This window comes from Heloderma suspectum, chromosome 4 (genome assembly GCF_057233095.1).
Source record: "Heloderma suspectum isolate Gila_16-S chromosome 4, 16-S_ref, whole genome shotgun sequence".
NCBI classification, from domain to species: Eukaryota; Metazoa; Chordata; class Lepidosauria; order Squamata; family Helodermatidae; genus Heloderma; species Heloderma suspectum.
The window spans coordinates 145,896,395-145,916,523 of record NC_139461.1 but is presented as its reverse complement, the minus strand read 5'-3'; the positions used below and the strand labels follow the sequence as shown (position 1 = coordinate 145,916,523).

The following is a 20,129-nucleotide window of genomic DNA, read 5'->3' as shown; positions in this document are numbered from 1 at the left end:
TTCAGCACTAGCCTGCAAAAAGGTTGCATATTCATTTACGTTCCTTTCTCTTTATTTCCTACCTCTCTGCCTAGATTTCATTTGCTCTTACTGTCATTATTACATTGCCAAATATTATCAGACCATCCCATACACTTCATGATCCCGGATTGATTGGGCACACTGATGTGGCTAATCCAGGGGATATGGCCCTCATTCTCAGTAGACCATTTGTTTGCAGTGGTGGTGGCATAATGAAGCCCTGGTCTACTTGGCTGTGTAGTGTGATGTCATTCCATTCACTGCAATGGAATGATTCCTGATTGGCTGGGATTTCCCATGTGACTAATCCAGGAAAGATATAGGAGGGGAAAATAGTATCAAAGCAGTAACAGCTTCTGGTGGAAACCAAGGTACTGAATAGGACTGAAAAATAGAGAATATGCTCACTATCAATATTTTTTTTTCAGGAAATATTTCTATCCCCACCCTCCAGGGTCACTATTTTTGGCCTGAAAATGGAAACAGGAGAATATTTACCACAAACTTGCTCCAGATAATCTTGGTTTTTCCTAGCAGAGATGGCCAAAAAAGAGAATTTCTAACAGGGAATCCCTTCCCATTTACCCACCCAGGCTTCCTGCGGTGGGTAAATGAATTTGACTCCTGCAAGTTTTGTCTAGATTTCTTTCCATGCTCTACATCAGCTGTTTGATGACACAGTTATCTGATGCAGCTTTATGCAGTCTTATTAAAGTAGCTGTCTTAATACATTTGGTGTGGCTTGATAATTTACAGTGGTCAATGATGACTCATTGAGCTGTTCCAGATACCTGAAATACAAGATGTATCTGTCTGACAGGGTGAGGTCTGAGGCCAGCTTCCTGGTTGAGATAGGGCATATGAGGAGAGACAAAAGAGTTTTATGATAAGATGTGGCCATGGATACGGCCATTTGGCCTGCTGAGTGACAGTGATTTGTCTTTCATGGATGGCATTTGGCCACCTCATGGGAACTGAATGCTGATCCCTCCCCTCCCCTCCCCACTTCCCTCTCCCATTTCTGATCTCTACTTTTGTTGTTGTAATGTCTGTTATAAAACATGAAAAATACTATTTCAATAAGCAATACTTTTTGTGATTGTGGTGTCATAGAGGGACAAAAGGCAGTTACAAGATTCTGGAGCTGCTTGGCAGAAGGTATCACGGAGCTTTGGGGCAGGATCTTTGGGGCTGAGACTGCTTTGGGATAGAACTACCTGCCTGTCCACTTGCTATCTCATCCTGAAGTTATAGTTTATAGTAAGCATACACAGCTATTACAGAAACACCACAGATCCCTAGTACTCTGTTACCCAAAGGACCATCTGAATTTCAAACTTTCCACCACGTTGGTGAAGGGATGTGTGCGACACAGAGCAAATGTGATACTTGTGTGTACCTTTAAAAATAAGGAAGAATGTCCCTCCCGCTCTCTCCGTCCAACTAGAGGTATGAAAAACATAAAACATGGCTGGTTTTATAAATGCATCTCATCCATCCCAAATCTCTGATTCATTTTGATTCATTCGCCAGCTGCCTGAACGCCGCCAGTGGAACAGGCTTGGCTCGCATTATGGTAGCTTGAGATGCAGAACGGAGGTCTCTTCCTGTGGAGCAGGAGCAGTCACGCTGTTGACTGCGGGTGGGGACATCTGTGAGGCTTTTCTAATGGTCTCATATCACACTGCCCTGGATTCTTTGGAGGAGGTCAGCAGGCAGCATGTTGGACTTGGACAGGAGGACAAGAGTATAGACTCAAGTAGAGTTGATGCTGAATTTTATTCTAAAACAAAATTCAAAGTGAACTTCATCCTTCTTCAGGCAAAACATCCGTGCCAAAAGAGTTTTGATAAGCCTAGTGAAATGGGTCTGTGGGGTTCCATGTACCCCTCCTGTCACTGGATTTGAAACTGCGGGGCGGGGAATGGAGGTTCTCCTCAGGCAAAACGTCTGAAGATTTTTAAAGGAACTGAAAAACATTTTGATAAGATCAGTAATGTTTCTCTAGGGTTCTGCACATCTGGAAGGATGTACTTCCTAAAAAGTACATCCAGAATTTCCAAGTACTTTCAGTCTGGCCAAAAGCCCCCAAATCTGTCCCAGGGTCTTTCTGCTTCAGATAAAAAAAATAAGGAGCCACCAGATTTCAAGGATCTGTCAAGGCTCATGGCTTTTCATGCACTCTGCAACTCCAGTCTGTGCCTCCTCACCTCATATTTTGCTTACTGATTAGTGCTCCATTTCCTGCTCTTTTACACATATTTATATGTCATTAAGAAGACTCAACATTTTTCAGTATCATTACAATTTACCCTTTCTGGCCAATCCTGCCTCCCTCTTTCTCCTTTTTTTGAACAAAAACCTAAGTTGTTTCTGTGCAAATATAGCCTTTTTTTGGTGCTGATTTCTGGGAGGGGGAAAATACATTTGTTTTTTACTTGATACCATCAGGGTTGTCCCCTTTTAAGGCATACTGCTTCAAATGTGAACTGGTTTGAAGTGATGCAAACTCACCATTACTTCATAATCAGAGCCCACAATCCTAGAAGGAGGAAGTGTAGATAATATGATACCAGAAATAGCAGGGCGGGGGGGGGGGGGGTTGAAGGGATGCTTTACAGAACAAAAAAGAGAGAGAGACAGGTTCCTGCCCCAAAATGTTTACCATCAAAAATGTGTGTATGTGGGAGGTGAGATTAAAGGGTAGGGATGTACGAAAGTCACTTACCTTGAACGAAACTTTATTCGCGGTGGGGGGGAGGCGCTCCGTCCCTCCCCCCGAAATTCTGGCAGGGGGGAGGCGCTCCGTCCCTCCCCCCCGAAATTCTGGCCGGGGGGGAGGCGCTCTGTCCCTCCCCCTCCGAATCCTGGCCAGCCGGGATGCAAATGGCGGCGGCTGTAGCCACCGCCGTTTCCATCCCTGCAGTCAGCCGGGATAGGCTACGTAAATGTTTACGTAGCCTATCACGGCTGAGTTAAAAAAAAAAAAAGACCGCGCGTACGCAAATGGCGGCGCCCATGGGCGCCGCCATTTGCGTTCCTTATTTTGGCACATCTAGTCTACGTAAACATTTACGTAGACTACGGCAAAAATAAGGGGAACGCAAATAGCGTAGATGCTACGCTATTTACGTTCCCCTTATTTTCGCCGTAGTCTACGTAAATGTTTACGTAGACTACATGTCCCAAAATAAGGAACGCAAATGGCGGCGCCCATGGGCACCGCCATTTGCATACATGCGGTTTTTGTTTTTTTGTTTTTACTCGGCCGTGATAGGCTACGTAAACATTTACGTAGCCTATCACGGTATTTTTTTAAAATCTAGCCGTAATAGGCTACGAAAATCTTTACGTAGCCTATCACGTTTTTTTGGTGTGTGTTTTTTTTTGCTAGAAATGGCGGCGGCGGCAGCCGGTCGGACGACCGGCCGCTGCCGCCAAACCGCTGCCAAACCGCCGCCGGAGCCACCGCCGCCAGGAGGATTCGCCCAAGGTAAGTCCCGTCCCGGGGAGGCGGGGGGGGGGGGGCAGACCGTTTCGCCACCAATTTCAGGGGCGAAATTCGTGGCGAAATTCTCTGACATCCCTATTCAAGGGCAACAAAACAAAAAGGAGGAATGGGAAAAATAAAGGTAACAAGAGAAGAACATGAGCAAACACAGTAACATATATTTAGGCTTTCTTTCAGTTGGGGATGAGGATTGAGGGGGTAAGACAAGTGCTGCAAAGAAGAGGGGGAATTTGAAGGAAGCATATTTCCAAATGATTTGTGGTGATTCTCCTTGACCTCTTCCTCATCATATTTGCAAAGTTAATTGCAGTTCCAAAATATAGTTTTTTTAAAGGCAAGATTGGTAGCAAAACTATTACTAGCTAGTGTTACCACCAATATGGTATAGTGGATAGAAGATGAGACTAGGAGCAGGAAGACCTGGGTTCAAATTTCTGCTCAACTACAAAGGTCCCTGGGTGCCCTTCAGCCATTCGCCATCTCTTAGCCTCCCCTACCTCAACAGGATTGTTGCGAGCATAAGAGGAGAGTGGAGGTACATGTACACTAACCTGAGTTCCTTGGCGGAAGGTTGGAATAAAAATGAAGTTTTAAAATATTAATTTAATAACCATTTTATTAGAAACATTCAGACAATGGCATATGTTGTTGACTGATAAATGCAAGTAGGGTTTTGAATTTGGACTTGTTATTTAAGGTATGTTGTGACACGGCTTTTCACATTTGCATAAAGTACAGCAAATAGTTGAGAACATCTTGCACTTGCATATTCTTGTCTGGCATGTTTTGCACCCACACATGGTCATCAGTTCTTCTGGCTGGCAACCACATTTCAGCCATCTTCAGAAATGCCAGCTACAGAATAGGGATGTACAGTTCATGTAAAATCCATTTTGTCTGTGTTTTGTGGGTTGTCAGGTGCCTTCCGTTCCCCTGTCTGTCCACCACAGAATTGGGTTTTGTTATAGTCTGGAAATTTGTGCAATTTGGCATGTGCAAAAATGTGCAATTCCCCCCAAAATGCACATTTTCATGCTTAGGCTATGGGGGGAAACACACATTTTCGGCTGTTTTTTTCTTTGCGTAGTTTCCTATGACAAAATTTGTGCAAAATTCCCGAAGGTTGAAAAAACAGTCCACAAGTCTGCGGAATCTGCCTAATGGGAGAAAAGCCAGTCCACTATGGAATCCATGGGTCATATTCATAAAAATCCGAACTCATTTGGTTCCGTTGCGGATTTCTCAGACGTCCCTGCTCCAGAATTTATGCACTGGAATGGGCATGTCTGTGCAAGTTAATGTGATCCTACATGGGTGTGGTTTGCACACAAACTTCAAGATTCTTTGCACATAGGTTTTTTAATAGGGATCAGATCCTGTATGAATTCTGGAAAACAAGAGCCACTTTGCTCATGCCATTTGACATCCACTGAGCTTTAAATACTGAGTTCTCACCCATTTTTCACATGCTATTGCAGTTGCTTACGATCAAATTTATATGCAAAATTAACTTTATATCTTTATAGCTGTGTAGCTGCTGGTTTCTTTTAAATTTCTTTTTAAAGTTGAAGAACAGGTTTTTTTAATGTATTTGAGATTTCAGAGTTTGAATAATTTGAAACATCCTCTTCCTTACTTTCCACTCAGACGTCCCTATTCCTAATGCAACAGCAATCACAGATCCGTTTGGCAAGAAAGCCAAATTCTGTTGCTTCCCACAGGGCTTCTCTGCCAGTATGCTTTGTGACTGGAACTTAATAAATCAATAAACATTAACATTGTATGCAATTAAAGAAAAAATTATCAAGAACAGTTTGCTCCTTCCAGTTTATCTTTTGCCCCTATTCTTTATTATATGCAAACTGGAGGACAGAGTTGTATTTCCTATACAGTCTGAACAAAAATCTTTACAAAGTAAATATGTATACAAATAAACAAAGCAAATGGAAATATTAGGAAATTAATCATTCAGGCAATACCACAGATTTGCAGCTGGTGATTCATATTTAATCTTGGTATATATTACTGATGAAAGAGAGGAGAAATGAATTTGGGCCAGAAGCGTAACTGATGCAGTTAACAACACATAGGGCTTCACTTGATGAAGGAGAAGTTTGCGTAGGTTGTGTCTTACATGTGGTGCCATTCCAAAACCTTTAAAAAGAAGGGCTGGTCCTCATCTTCTTCCTCAGAATTTGCCAATGTGGATGAGTCCATCATAGGGATTATAACTGAGTCTCTCCAAGTGGCAAGAAATGTGTAGCTAGACTTTCTCTTTGTCATGGCTGGAGGAGCTGATGTAGTAGCATGGACCTGGAGAAAACAACCTACAAGGGATTGTGGGATAGCTTACTACAGTAGGTATGCAATCAGAGAGAAAGGCAGAAGAAATGGAGGAATAATAACTTTTGCCGAGAATGATTATATTCAAATCGTACAGAAATTAAATAGCATGGAATGTGGTTTAGGTTTATATTCAGCACTATCTTGAAGTAAGCCCTATGTTTAAACAATTATGAAAGAATACCCAGCTGTAGGGCAGCTGATAATGTTAGCCCCACTCAGTAGCCTTGCTACACGTGGATTCTGCTTGTCCAAAGAATGCCTTTTAACACGTGTTAGAGCTATGCAGCACAATTCTATGCATGTTTACTCAGAAGTAAACCCTGATTTCAATGGGACATACTCTGGTAAGTGTGCACAGGATTGCAGCCTTCAGGTTAGATGTCTACTAAAAACATTGACATGTCTGTCTGACCATGTCTTTAAAAAAAGACCACATTTTTCTCTGTTCATTCACTTTTGGCCAAAGGAAGTTCCTGCTGACTTTATGGCCCTCACATACACTTTTTTTTTTTTGCTAGACAGTGACTAAAGAGAGGCATTTAGGCCTTTGAAACTTTTTTTTCACTTGTTTATACTTTCCTATACGTTCCTTAGTCCTCTGATTACATTGTTAATTTGAAATCCAGCATCAAACAGTGTGAGTGACAGACGGGCAGTCCCAGGGGTCATGAGTGCATCACACATAATTTTGATGAAAAATTGCAAACAGCACCAACCCCACTACATGCCCCATCTAGAAACTGGGGTCATTTAAATCCCTAGACATGGGATAGTGACTAGTATCCCATTTCTCATGTCTGAGTCTGAAGCAGATTACCCTAAATTTATTGGTGATGAAGAGGATTACAAACTCAGAAAGCCTGGGGAAGGGATGGAGTAATTGCACAGAAGTGGAGCTAGGGAGCCCCTTTTAACACAGATTCAATCCAGGTAGCTTACATGAGATGCTTTTTTAAAAAAATTCATCGCTGTGCACTTTTATTTCTAACCATAGCCTCAAGGATGATGCCAGCCTTGTTCTGTGATTTGTCCCCTTTTCCTCCTCCAGATGTCCAAATGGATTCTTCGGACAGAGATGTTTGGAGAAACTGCCTTTGCGATTGTACATGCCAGATCCTAAGCAAAGTATGTTTGAAGACAAAAATTGCACCATACTACTTAAAATCTCCCGGGTACAGCGCTGGATTTAGAGTGGCATAGTGAGGGTGTTCTTTTGAGTTAATATCTGGGTTAAGGTTTAGGGAAGACAGGTAAGGGACCAGCCAAAAGCACATCAGGAGAAATCTTGAAAGAGAACTAAGTTGGCATCAGAAAGGGCCTCGTTTCAGTCTGTTTGGATATCATGCTATCTTGTTTCTCTCTTTCTGGTTTTCTTTCTTTCGTTAGGTGTCCGAATGAATTCACAGGGGACCAGTGTCAGAACTTCGCAATGGCCAGCTTTTCCAGTATGTCTCTTTCCACTTCTCTCTTCTTCTGATTTATCATAGCACACTGTGTGACATCTTTAAAGCATCTTTTTCCTGATTTGGAGCCTTTGCTCTCCTGCTGTGTGTTTATATGCTTAAGACTGCAATCCTATGGGGGGGGTTGGCGGGGGGTTTCCCAGGGGCGATAGGATTTGTTGGATTCCCCCCTCCAAGGGCAGAGGTCCACCCTTGGAGGGAAGATCTGACCTTTGTCCCACCCCCCCACCCCAACTGCTATGGAAATGTCCATGGCAAATTGGCAATTCTCTTCCAACATCAGCATTCTGACATCATAATGGGAGCAACAGAGGTATGCCAGGCAGGCCAGGGGGAGTCCTGGGACTGGCTGTGGATCCACTGAATGCACAGCTCTCCTGGCCCCAAGACACACACCCGATCCCCTACTGTGTTATGCCAGCACTGGAGCTGCGAGGAGGAAATTTGCAAAATTAAAACAGAAACTAGTTCTGCAGAGGGAGGGGGAAGCAAAAATGCTGCTCCGCCCGCTTTTCTATCCTATCAGCATGAGGCTGGCAGGGTTGGGATATCTCGGAGGCTCCGGAATTGGAACTCTCTGAGATACAGCTTAGGGTTGTTCTGTAAGTGTGATTGGGCAACTATCAGCTATTCCAGATGCAGGGTGAGACAGTTAGATTTTGTTGTCTAAACTTTAGTATGGGTTGCACATTGGAATCACTGAAGTTTAATTTTATAGAAATCTGCAGATGGAAGCTAATATTTTTCTCTTTATAAGCTAAGTTGCTGTGTGATTAAGAAGATCTGATTGGATAATTGCATCCTGAGAATTGAGGTATTTCCCATGATTCTCTTCTAACTGCAGAGGAAGAGGAATGGGGTGAAACATCAAGGGAAAGAGCAGGTGCATGGAAGGCAAGTTGTGAGCGAGCACAACATTTGAGCCTGTAGAATGTGTTTAGTGGCACAGAAGTTAAGGCAGGCTTCTTAACTTACCATTTCCATGCCTTCTGCTGCATGAGTGAATTTATAAATCACTGGAATCCTTTTTTTAAATGTGGGGAGGGGTTGATTCTAGAATGTCCAGAGAAACAAAATTCTCTGAATTACATAAGCCCTCTCTGATGGGTGGGAGCAGGTTTTCTAATAGTTTGCATTTATAGTCCGTTATTCTTACAAGGAAGCTGTGTCAGCCCTACCATTAGGCAGAATGAGGCAGCCACTTCGGGCAACATATGCTGGGGGGCAGAGAGTGGTGGCAAAGACACGTTGAAGGATAGAGCTGTGGGTGTTGCGCAGCTTGCCCTGTGCCCACTGAGCTAGCCTGCTGCCCTCAGGTGTGGTAGACAGTGTCACCTCTCCAGTGTTGAAGTTAAGATTCAGCTGCCAGCCCAGGTAGCTTCCGTAAATGGAGTGGGGTGAGATGCCATTTTGTATTTTGCCTCAGGCTGCAAAATGCCTTGGAAGTGCCAAGCAGGGGGAATCTAAAGCTGAGACAGGGTGGCTTACAGCTACCCTGGCTTTTATCACAGATTGAAATCAAACCTATGGCAGAGATCTGAAAACAAATGCAGAGGAGATCACTCGAGGAAGTGAACCAAGCCACAGGCTATAACTGAAGTCACAATATGCATTATGTATCATGAGAGAATTAGCATATCAAAAACACTGAGGAAGAGAGAGATTATTCAAGCAATGTGAAGTCTCTCTCTCTCTCTCTCTCTCTCTCTCTCTCAGACACACACGCAGCAGGATCCATTCCTCCCTCCTCTTCCAAGCACAATATAAGCTGTAAAGTACCCTCTCAAGTCTTATTCCCTCATAATGGAAAATTTCCAGACAGCGGTGCTGCTGTGACGTTCTTCCTGTGAGGACGCCTGAAGTTCTGAGACAACTACTGGAAACTTTGCCTCTTTCCACAGGCTTTGCCGTAGTGCCTTTTGGCACTGGTTACTTTCTGCATGATAGTTTAGATGTGCTGACCCACTTGTGATATTTCAGTCATCCAAATGTACCCTCAGACCATGTTTTCTAAACGATGAGTGTGTAGAGTCAGGGCTAAACAAATCTTTGAATCCTGTTCTTGGATACTCCTCTTTAAGAAAAAAACTTAACAGCAGCCATTTTGGGGGTGGGGGAGAATCCAGATTGGGGATGTAGCGGGAGGGAGCTCTTCCCCTTTGCCATTGCCTGTTGACACCTCCCCCCCCCCCGCTACGTGTAGCAATTAGCAGTTTCAGGGGCAAATAGCAGCGGGGGGGGGGTGTCAGTAGGAAAACAGCATGGGAGTAGAGTTCATCATCCTTCCCCACACTGCAGTCTGGCTGCTATTAGTGGAGACTGCAAGCATGGTACTCAAAGATTTGTTCAATGATATGTCTAGTTTGACACTAAAGACTTTGCTCTTGTGAAAAAGCAAAATATTCTTGGGCTCTCCTGCACTTTTAAACAACCATTCACTCAGGCAGTGCCATGGGCAGTTGCTATCTGTCTGGAAGTGTGTTTGGCGGGGGGGGGGGGGAGAGAACAAAATAAGCTCCAAAGGACGTTGTGTGTTTAAGACCTTGGTCACAAAACAAAACAAAAAGCATGGTGGGAGATCTATGTCTGCAGGACACTGCTGCTTTTTAAGCTCGCTTACGACAGGGGCTTGTTGGTAGTGGCCTCATTTTGATTGCTATTTTAGGAGGGAAACTGGCTAAGCTCTGTTTCTGCAAGGTGTTTCCTTTGTCTTTGCTGTAACTAAAGAGAAGCCAAATGGACAAGTGATTAGCTCTCAATCTCCTCAGTACAACCTGAAATCAGTTTTGCCAAGTCTAATCTAATTAAGTGTGCCTACTACCTCCTCTGCTTCATCTTAGAACTGTTACAAACTGTAGATTTTGGGGCTTCAACATCACGCCCAGGTTCCCTCCCCACCACTGCTTTGCTTAACATCCAGGCTGCAGAAGAAGTCTGAAGAAATCAAAGGTTGCTCATTTCTTTGTGACATTTTAGTTGGTCCTAATAAAGATATTATGCTATGGTGGCTTTCAGATTTGCTAGCTGACCAGCATTACTACATGTGATTTTTCTTGCCTCCTCTGTATGTGTGAGCTGCAGTCTGCAGAGCCCATTGCCGTCATCTTGGCCAGTGAGAGAATTTCAGTTTAAAGAAACCAAGTGTCCAGCCAGCTGAAGCTGGAATGTCCTGTCCTCCAGTTTCTTTCCTTTTTCAGACATACTAGATTAGTATTATTTTTATTCTTTCTTTGGGTCAACAGTGATATTTTTGAGCATAATTAATTGTCCTTAGTTATTTCTCCTGTGGTGTGGATAATGCAGAATGCTATTCCATACAAACCATTAACATTTATAGGAGACAACACCATTCTTTTAATGACTCTAGGAGGAGTCAACAAATTATTTCTTCATTTAGTATATGTGAAAATTTATTTATTTATTTATTTATTTAATTTATTAAATTTCTTAATCACCCATCTGGCTGGTCACCCGACCACTGTGGGGGATGTACAACAGTACAATTTAAAACAGTAAAATTACACATTCAAACATCGTTTAAAAATACCCTCACTCACCCCAAATGCCTGCCCAAACAATCAATGCGTGGCAGAAGCTCATTAAAGAGGGGGTGTTTAACAGCCTGATTTTTAACAGCCTGATGTTTAACAACCTGATCCTTCTGGGTATATTCTCTCAGAAATAAGTCCCACTGATCTCAAGAGGACAAATGTGTTTAAGATTTGGCTGAAAATGTATCTCCCATACGTTTTGTTTTGCAACAGATGCAACTTATGTCAAGTTCATCTATCCTACAGAAGTTGTTCTTAATAGGTTCTTCAATATTTCTGCTTGACGTAACCAGGCTATTGGGTCTCTGCTACCTGGGTTTGTAAAACAGGCTTGTATGTTCAAATCCTCTACCTCAATTTTGCAAGAATAGTGAGCAGGAAAGATTAGTAAAAATATTTATAGGTATGCACGCTCACACCCACACTCAGATTCTTAAAATTACCATCCAAGTACTCTCAGAGTTGCCTCCACTTGACAAAAGTTCCTAATTAATTACCATTGCAAATCTATCTAGACATTCCTTTACATATTTTTGGCATTTTTATACTTGTGATGACAATACTGTATTCTCTGTTACTGCTCCTGTATAGTAAACAGAGAAAGCAAAGCTACGCGAACTACAAAGCATGTTTTATGTTTTTTAAAAAATATTTGGCAATCTCTTTCTTACAAATCTGTTTCTCTTTCTCTTTCTCTTTTTCTTCTTTGTTCTTTTTCTGCATTGGCAGAGCATCTTGGATTAGAATTAAAGGGTATGGAATAAACCATTCATTTGTTAATCAGACACCATTAAGAACTGCCCACAGTCTTTCACATTGTATTTTTACAGCTTAAATGGGATGACTTAAAAATCTGCGGTTCTGTTCTTTATTTGGCACAATCTGGACAAAGAATATTCCTAAATTTATATCATTTATAATATTTATATGGTTTATAAAATATATATATTACTTCTAAATAAAAGATCTGCATGTATTTATTGCAGCACTTTTCTACTAGCTTTCATGGGAAGCACTACTAGGTTGTAATACAAACTGGTCTGTGCCACTTTTCATTTCGGTTTGGCATTCTGTTTGGAAACTGAAAAGTTGGCCAGGTCAGTTTGGAAAGTCACCAACTCATACAGCAATCGTAGTGGACACTCTAGTAAAGAACAGGCGAATATTCAGAGAATTAGGATGTTGCAGCAATTCTATAGAGCCAGGCTGGCTCTGAAGCAATAAACATGGCAGCCAAAGTCAAGTTTTCTCTCCCCCTCTGCCCCACCCCATTTAATTTCATGTTTGTTTGGAAGTAATTAATTGCAAAATATAAGTCCAGGTACATTGAGCTTATGGCACAGCAGCAACTAGATCATATGGCATCACACACCAGTGATGGGTTCAGATGAGTTTACTAAGAGTTACACGCGATGCAGAATGAGGTGACATACCAAGGTGGCAGACTTCTGGATTATACAACCTCCAAGGGGAAGTTGGGAGGGCGTAGTCTTGAATATTCTCATGTTAAAATCAACAGCAACCTCACTATATGTCATAAATTGAAGGTGACACTACATTTTATCCATTATTGGATCTTCCAATATATGCTTTTACGTAGATGCTGGTGGAGGCGGGGTGCAGATTGGATCAGAGCAGCAGCGCTAGAGGAAGATATATCTGGACTATCTCTATCCCAGCCTAAAATCCCACATTTAAAATGGGGCTTTCTGATTCCATTTTGAATGCAGGATCATGACAGACTCCCTTTCCTTCCCCCCCTTCCCCCCCTTATTTGAGTCTTCCATATGTTTCATTATTCAGCTGCTAGATGGCACTGTGGTCTAGCTGCTCTTATTGTAGCTTTTCCTTTTTTATGAGGGAACTCGGGTGGAACTCAAGTGCAGTAATTTGATAGCTCATTATCTCCAATCTTTTAAAAAAATGGAATAAAGGTCATTTACTGTGGGAGACACCCTGGAAGTTGGCGACGTCATCTAAAGGACTCGCAAACTTCAGTGAGTAACCAATCTCAGTAGCAGGATAAAAGCTCTGTGTGAAGAAATCCCTAACCTCCCCCCCCCATTTTCATGATCTATTTTGCCCCCTCCCCACCTGGGTGTTGTTTGCTAGGGAAGAATTACAGGTAATGAGTAATTTGGGGCTAACGCTGCAGAGAAAAGGCTATGCTAAACCTCTCTCTCTGACGTGCTAGTCTAGTATGTGCAGGGAGAGTTTTACATGGAAGTGCATTCAAAAATACCCCAGTTCTAGTCTGCAGTGGTACAGTCCAGAATCATACTCTCTCGGTCTGCCACAGGGGTGCATCCCCACTACCCCATCGTGTGTTCAGTGGGTACACTTTTCAGTGACAAAAACCCGCAGTACAAAATTCTATTTGGGTATTATATTGTGTGAATTGGGAAAGGGGCAGGAAAGGGACTAGTGGTTAGAATACAGAGTTGATAATAATCCAGCATAGCTAGGTTCCTACTGAAACCAGTATTCCTTAGGGTTAGTTTTTTTTAATGGATGGTAAACATTTTTTAATGGATGGTGTGAGGGGTGTTCAAATGGGTCCCCTCATGCATTTAATGAGATGAGTTCAGGGTAGCTGATACATCCACTAGTAATGCTCCCTGGATGCCATTGTGCCTGTTGTCATGTTCCCAGGGGCTGTGCATGCAGCGTTAGTGAGAAAGGGTTCCAACACACACACAGCTCCATCTGGCTGGAAACCCTCATTGGCCAGCTGTATACACACATAGGAAATTTATTTATTTATTTATTTATTGCATTTATACCCCGCCTTTCTCCCTCTCGCAAGGAACTCAAGGCGGCTTACATTATCCTCCTCCTCACCGTTGTATCCTCACAACAACAACCCTGTGAGGTAGGTTGGGCTGAGAGTCTGTGACTGGCCCAAAGTCACCCAGTGAGCTTCCATGGCCAAGTGGGGACTAGAACCCGGATCTCCCGGCTCCCAGTCCGTCACTCTCACCACTACACTACACTGGAAACTCTTTGCCATTAAGACTGAACATTCAGCCCTTTGGGGACATGTTTTTTTAATTGCATGTTTCACTAGAAAAGTCATGATGATAATGCTGCTACCATCCCTGATCTCTCTGGGTTTGTTATAAAACATTTAAAATAGAAAAAATGTTAGAAAGGCAAAGAAATCGTGTCAGTGCCTAAGTCTTGCAAGAAAGACTGATCGCTGAGGAGGATGAAAGCCAAACCATCTCAATGTATCACTGGCCAAACACCCTAGAATAATTGAACACATGAGTTTTATTTTTTAATCCAGCAGCATCAGAAAGACAACTGTGCCACAGTGCAGACCTGACCTAAAACTAATTGAATTCAAGCACATCTAACATCAGTCCAAGACATTTTGCTACCTGAAGCAGAGCCCAAATGGCACCCCCACCACTCACTAGGGCCAGGCCAGTACTTTGAAAGGTCTTGCTGTACCATTCAGACATCAGTTCCTACCTTCATCTATCCCCCATCATGATGCCGCCTGAAGCAGGTTGCCTCACCCTGCTGCATGGCAGGGCCAGTCTTGAATGTATTAAATGGCTTCTGAATCACAGCTAGAGTGTCTCAACTCCATAAATTTCCCCTACAATTTGTTTCATATATTAGACAAAGTGCTGAACATATAGTTCATTTTAAGACCTTTTCTCTGCATGCAGAACCACATACACCCATTTAGGGATGTTAGAGAATTCCGCCACAGACTCCAGTGAGGTCGGATTCTAAAGAATCTAAACCCTTGGAGTCCGTGGCAGTACAGAGCAATCCCTCCCGCCACCCTGTGAAACTTCCCTGGGACAGATCTTACCTTGTGTTGGCCACCCAGTCCATCTGCTGCCCCTGGTCTGCGGCCGCGAATGGCTGCCCCGGTCTGCGGCTGCCATTTCCCTTGCTACTTTAGCCGTGATAGGCTACCTAAGTATTTACGTAGAGTATCACGGCAAAGAGCAGGGATGCAAATAGCTGCTACGCCATTTGCGTCCCTGCTCTTTTCGTGATAGGCTACGTAAATATATACGTAGCCTATCACAGCTAATGCAGGGACGCCATTTGCGTCCCTGCAGGGGCCGTGATAGGCTACGTAAGTATTTACATAGCCTATCATGGCAAAAACAAAACAGCGAACGCAAATGGTGGCGGCTACAGTGGCCGCCATTTGCGTTCCCTTTTTTTTTTTTGCTGTTTTAGCCTACATAAATATTTACGTAGGCTATTACAGCAAAAGAAAAAAGGGAACGCAAATGGCGTAGTGACCGCCATTTGCGTTCCTTTTTTTTTTTTGCCGTGATAGGCTATGTAAATATTTACGTAGCCTATCACGGCAAAATACAGGGATGCAAATGGCGGCTATGGCCGTCGCCATTTGCATCCCTGCAGGCTGCCCCGCAGCCAGATGTCTGGCTGCAGGCGGCCCCAGCCGGTGGCTCTGCGGAATCTCTGTGGAGCGGAGCCGGACAGAGAGAATTTCTGGGGGAGGGACAGAGCGCCTCCCCCCCCCACGAATGTCACCCTTCGAAAAGGTAAGTGACTTTCGTACATCCCTGGACGCAAATGGCGGCTGCTATGGCAGCTGCCATTTGCGGCCGCAGCCCGGCAGTGGACGGAGGTCTGGCTGCAGGCGGCCCGAGCCAGTGGCTCAACAGACTCGCAGTGGAGCGGAGCCACCCGGGGAGGATTCTGGGGGGAGGGACAGAATGCCTCCCCCCCCACACCGTGGACGCCCCGGGCCGGAACAAGGTAAGGGATTTGTACATCCCTACACCCATTTGACCTTTGATACTAACAGTATTTAATTCTTGTGCAAAGTGGCATTACATGGATGAGGTTCATATACCTGGAGAGTCCAGGACACAACTCCAAGCTATTTCAGCATCGGCAGACCTCAGGGTTTACTCTGTGATGCTGTCACCAAGCTTCTGCCCAAGAATCTGTTTTCCACACCAGGACCTTAGTCATGTGAAGCATAAGAAAGTAAATAAATAGTAAAGCTCCCTCAATAATTATGGATTAACGAGCCCTTATACTGGAGGCTAGCAAAAAGAGGCCATGCTTTCTGGGGCTGCTTGAGCCACTGGCATCACTCTTCAAACATGATATAGCTGCAAGAACATTGGACTGATGGTCCCTCCAATGCCATCTGTGCCAGTGCCTCTTACTGGTTCTAGGGAATGCAGCAGCAGGGATGGAAAGAGCCTGGACTTGACTGGCGCAGCAGTTGGGGCTGGGCATCCTAAAGTCCTTTCCTCTTGCAGCTGATCTACATCCTTGCCAGGGTTCTCAATGCTTCCTCCCCCTCCTTGTCTGGAAATGAAACCAGCAAAGTAATGCAGGGGCAGAAGTATATAGAAAAGGAATTCTGGGACATCCAGTCTCTGAGGGCTTCTCCACAAGGGGCTTATATCATGTGATCAAGATTGGTTGCTTACGGAAGTTTGCATGTCCTTTACATGACATCATCAACCTCCAGGATGTCTCCCGTGCGTTTTGAGCTTTATCCCACTTTCAAAAAGATCAGAGATAAAGTGATAAGGGATGTTATTGTGAAAAATCAACAGTGTGAAATGGCAGCATTATGCTAAAATGCAGCCACTAGATGGTAATGTATAATTGGAACATATAGAACATTGCTGAGAAAGGAAGTTTTCAGTTCAAATCACCTGCCCGCTATGTAAAGGAGCCCATCTTAGCCCTGCAAACAATCTGAAAGCAGAAAGCCCCAGTAAAGTTGCGGGATTTTAGCCTGGTGTAGAAATGCCCTAAGAAAAGCTCAAGTCATCGATGATGACAGTGAAATCCAAACACTTGTGTTCAGAGCAGGTTTACAATAATACCACTGTCTGTCCTTTCACTTCTGTGTAACATGATTAGAGCTTAGTCCATAGTGTTTGATTCTCATTTACCTAGAAGCTGAGCATGCAGGAATCTGCATGGCCTGAGCTCCTCTTTATAGGGAAGGGAAGTGAGTGAGGAAAGCAGGATGTATTACTTGTGGGCCTGGGAGAACCAGCCAAATTCTTATGGAGTGTTCGACCATGTTTCTAAATTGCCACAAAATCAGCCAGTGTTTAGTGATGTTAACTCTAAACTGACCCCCCATGAGACCCCATTTTTCCCCATACCTTCCTTCTAGTCCCTTCTTTGTGATAGGAACTGAGGGCTTCTTCCCACATTTAAATTTTTGTGATCATGTCCTGTGCTGACAACAGTGCTGCAATTGAGGGGGAGCTGTGTCTGTGTCTACTTGTGTATCAGACTTTGGCTGCAATCCTGTACCCACTTACCTGGGAATAAGTCCTAATTAATTCAATGGGACTTACTCCTGAGAAGACACACATAGGATTGCACTGTAAATTATCAGCCCTTCACAGGAGGCACTCTTCTGTGGATGAAAGTGCCCTTGAATTGACAGTAGAATCAAACAAGTGCTGCTGATTCAAACACACTTTGGAATTGAGGATTTTTGACATCCCTTCTTAGCTTACAGTTGTGTTGCTTTAAAAAAAATGTATTTCTTTCTAGGCTCACTGTTATGCAATAAACATCTTTTGCCATCCTGTCTCTTCTTTTCACCCTTCTCCGTAGCCATGTGTTTCCTGTAGTGCCCATGGATGACATTACTTCACGTGTTCTTAACATAATGATAATTTGTTTGTTATATGTATATAACAATATTACATATACCTACCACATGAATAGAAGTGTTACCAGACTGTTGTCTGAATTTATTCCTACCTTAGTGAATTTTAGAATTCTTTTTATGCATTGCCTTATATTCTTATTGTCATTGTCCAAATTCATGTATTAATGTTATAAATTGTCCCAGAGCCAACCATTTTTTGCTAAACATTTCTGTCTCTACCACTAAACAATATTTGTTGTTTCAAGGTATCATCACTACACAGTAATAGATGCAAAGGAGATTTAGTCATGAGGCTTTTATTGTTGAAAATGGTTGAAGACTGAATTTTTGTGCATTTCTCAAATGGAGGATTTATCACTCCATACCTACAACTATGGTTCATGCCAGATGATTTAATCTGGGAGAAATAAAATAATGGAGAAATTTATCATCTTATAGTTCTGCTTCTCCAAAGAAAGTAACAATTTACCAGTGGTAAATTCAGGAGAATCTCTATCCGGTGTGGACAGTTTTTCAGAAGGAAGAACTATATTCACCAATTTGAGAATTAACCTTTGGACACATTCTTAAAGAACTGTATTACATTTGGCTACTTTTGCATAGAACCCAGCTTCGTGTGTATAGCACTCCATGAGAATAATTCGCCATAATTTGTTTGCCATTTGTTGAGATGCAGCATTCCCAGCTGTGAAATATAGGTTGTCCAACATTTAGAAATTAACTGAAGTAATATACTAGTTAATTTCTGTGCTAAAAAAAAATGCATTTCCTAGGAGGAGACAGATTATGATGTAAACACTGGCAGTCTGAATACAAGGCTGTAAAGACCGCACAGTTTTTAAGAAATGTGAACTGAAAAATGTTCAGTACCATGACAAACCCATTTGTTTTTGAAGTAACCAATGAGAGTGTCTTTACCCCAGAGACTTGCTTCAGCCTTACATGGAAAGGAGGCCCTTTAGACAGTTTCCGGTAAATTGCCAGATGCAAAACGGGAGCAGTCCTTTATAGTGCAAGCTGTTATCCATTCAGATTTCTAGCCTTTGGTTTTGCAAGCAGCTGTTTATGTGCTTTAATTCATGGGAATGCTCCCACCACTTTAAAACCCTAACATGCCCTGGGTTCATGTACGCATGTCTAATATTGAGACTATGGGCACAGCGTGGCCTGCCCATGTATCGCTCATCAGCCAACATCTATATGAGACTGGCTGCCAGGAGCATTGCCCAGGTTTTAAGTTGTAATGCAAGTGTGACCCATATACAATTCAGGGGACTCAGATGGGCCTCCCAAGTACATCTCACCTCTGTAGCATGGATCTGCTAACAGCACAGACGGGGCGTGGGGGTAGGGTTCTGGGACTGGCATGGGCTTCGTGGTTTGCACAGTTGGTGAAAAGGCCCTTTCGGTTTTTTATGCACAGAAAGCTGGCTTACACCTTAGGACAAAGGGAGACTCCAGCAGCTCAGCTGAAATGAGAAAAGTGGCTTTTTATAGAGCACTGGTGCTTGGGCTGCCCCATCTCATGGGGAGTCACTGTGATTTGCCGGCTTAGGTTGCTTAGGGCTAGATTTATTATAACGTACACACTCCCGTTTGCGGAAGCAAAGTATGCATTTGTGAGCCCCAAAGTATAGGAATGTCATGGTTAGTATGGATGCAAATCAGAAAATTTATAAGAATTAGAAGGATAAGAAGGCAAAGTAAAAGAGATTTAACAGAATGGGAAAAATTTGTAGATAATTATCAGGAGAAAAAGGTACAATGACCCAAATATATAAAATTTTGATAAAGCAGGAGATGGGGGGATGTAACAATATAGCAGATATGGGAAAAATATTAATGAGGAGATAGAGGAAGAAGACTGGAAGCAAATTTTAGATGGATTTCCCTTTGAAGTAATACCCACCAAAATAAAAGAAGGCGGATTAAAGTTGGTTCAGAAGTGGTATATGACACCAGTGAAGTTAGCAAAAATGAACAAGAATCTATCACCTTTATGTTGGAGAGGATGTGGAATTAACAGTACTCAAATGCATATGTGGTGGGAATGAAAAAAAAATTGTGAGCCTAATGCAACTGCTGGTTCTGGCAGCAGATAACCCCTAAAAAATATAAACATTTTTTAGGGGTTATCTGCTGGAAAGGTAGGCCAGTAGTTATGCTGTGCTGCAAGACCCCAGGCATTTTTGCATTTGAGGTTGAGAGTGACTCTTGCTTTAATAGAGTTTGTAATGAGAATGTAAGATCTACATTCACAGAATAAATGCCTCTTCTTGACTTTTCTGCACAGTGTCCTGACATTAACATAAATAGCAAGTGACAGGCTTAAAGGAGAGTTATGCCTGATACATGCAAATGCTCTTAAAGTGGTTGATATCCTTTTTTTGGAATGGAATTTGAACTGTAAATTGTTAGGACATCTTGGGAAATCTTGGCAGTCATAGATATCACTATTGCAATATACCGCCCAGGTCATAAAGTGAAGACGGAGCTTTCTTTCATCATATGTCAGGCAGAAGATGGGGGGGGGGGCTCCAGTTTCGGTGGGGCGGAGATTCCATTCTGGGTTTCTG

The 20,129-nt window shown here is 43.0% G+C and overlaps 1 protein-coding gene across 1 annotated transcript in view; it reads left to right on the top strand.

Moving 5' to 3' along the window:
• The window catches only part of NRG2 (neuregulin 2), a 209,885-nt gene that overhangs the window by 168,534 nt on the left and 21,222 nt on the right, over window positions 1–20,129 (top strand). The window contains exon 5 of the mRNA XM_084850839.1: window positions 7,265–7,323. Within this exon, the coding sequence (XP_084706965.1) occupies window positions 7,265–7,323 (59 nt within the window). The remainder of the gene's footprint in view (window positions 1–7,264; window positions 7,324–20,129) is intronic.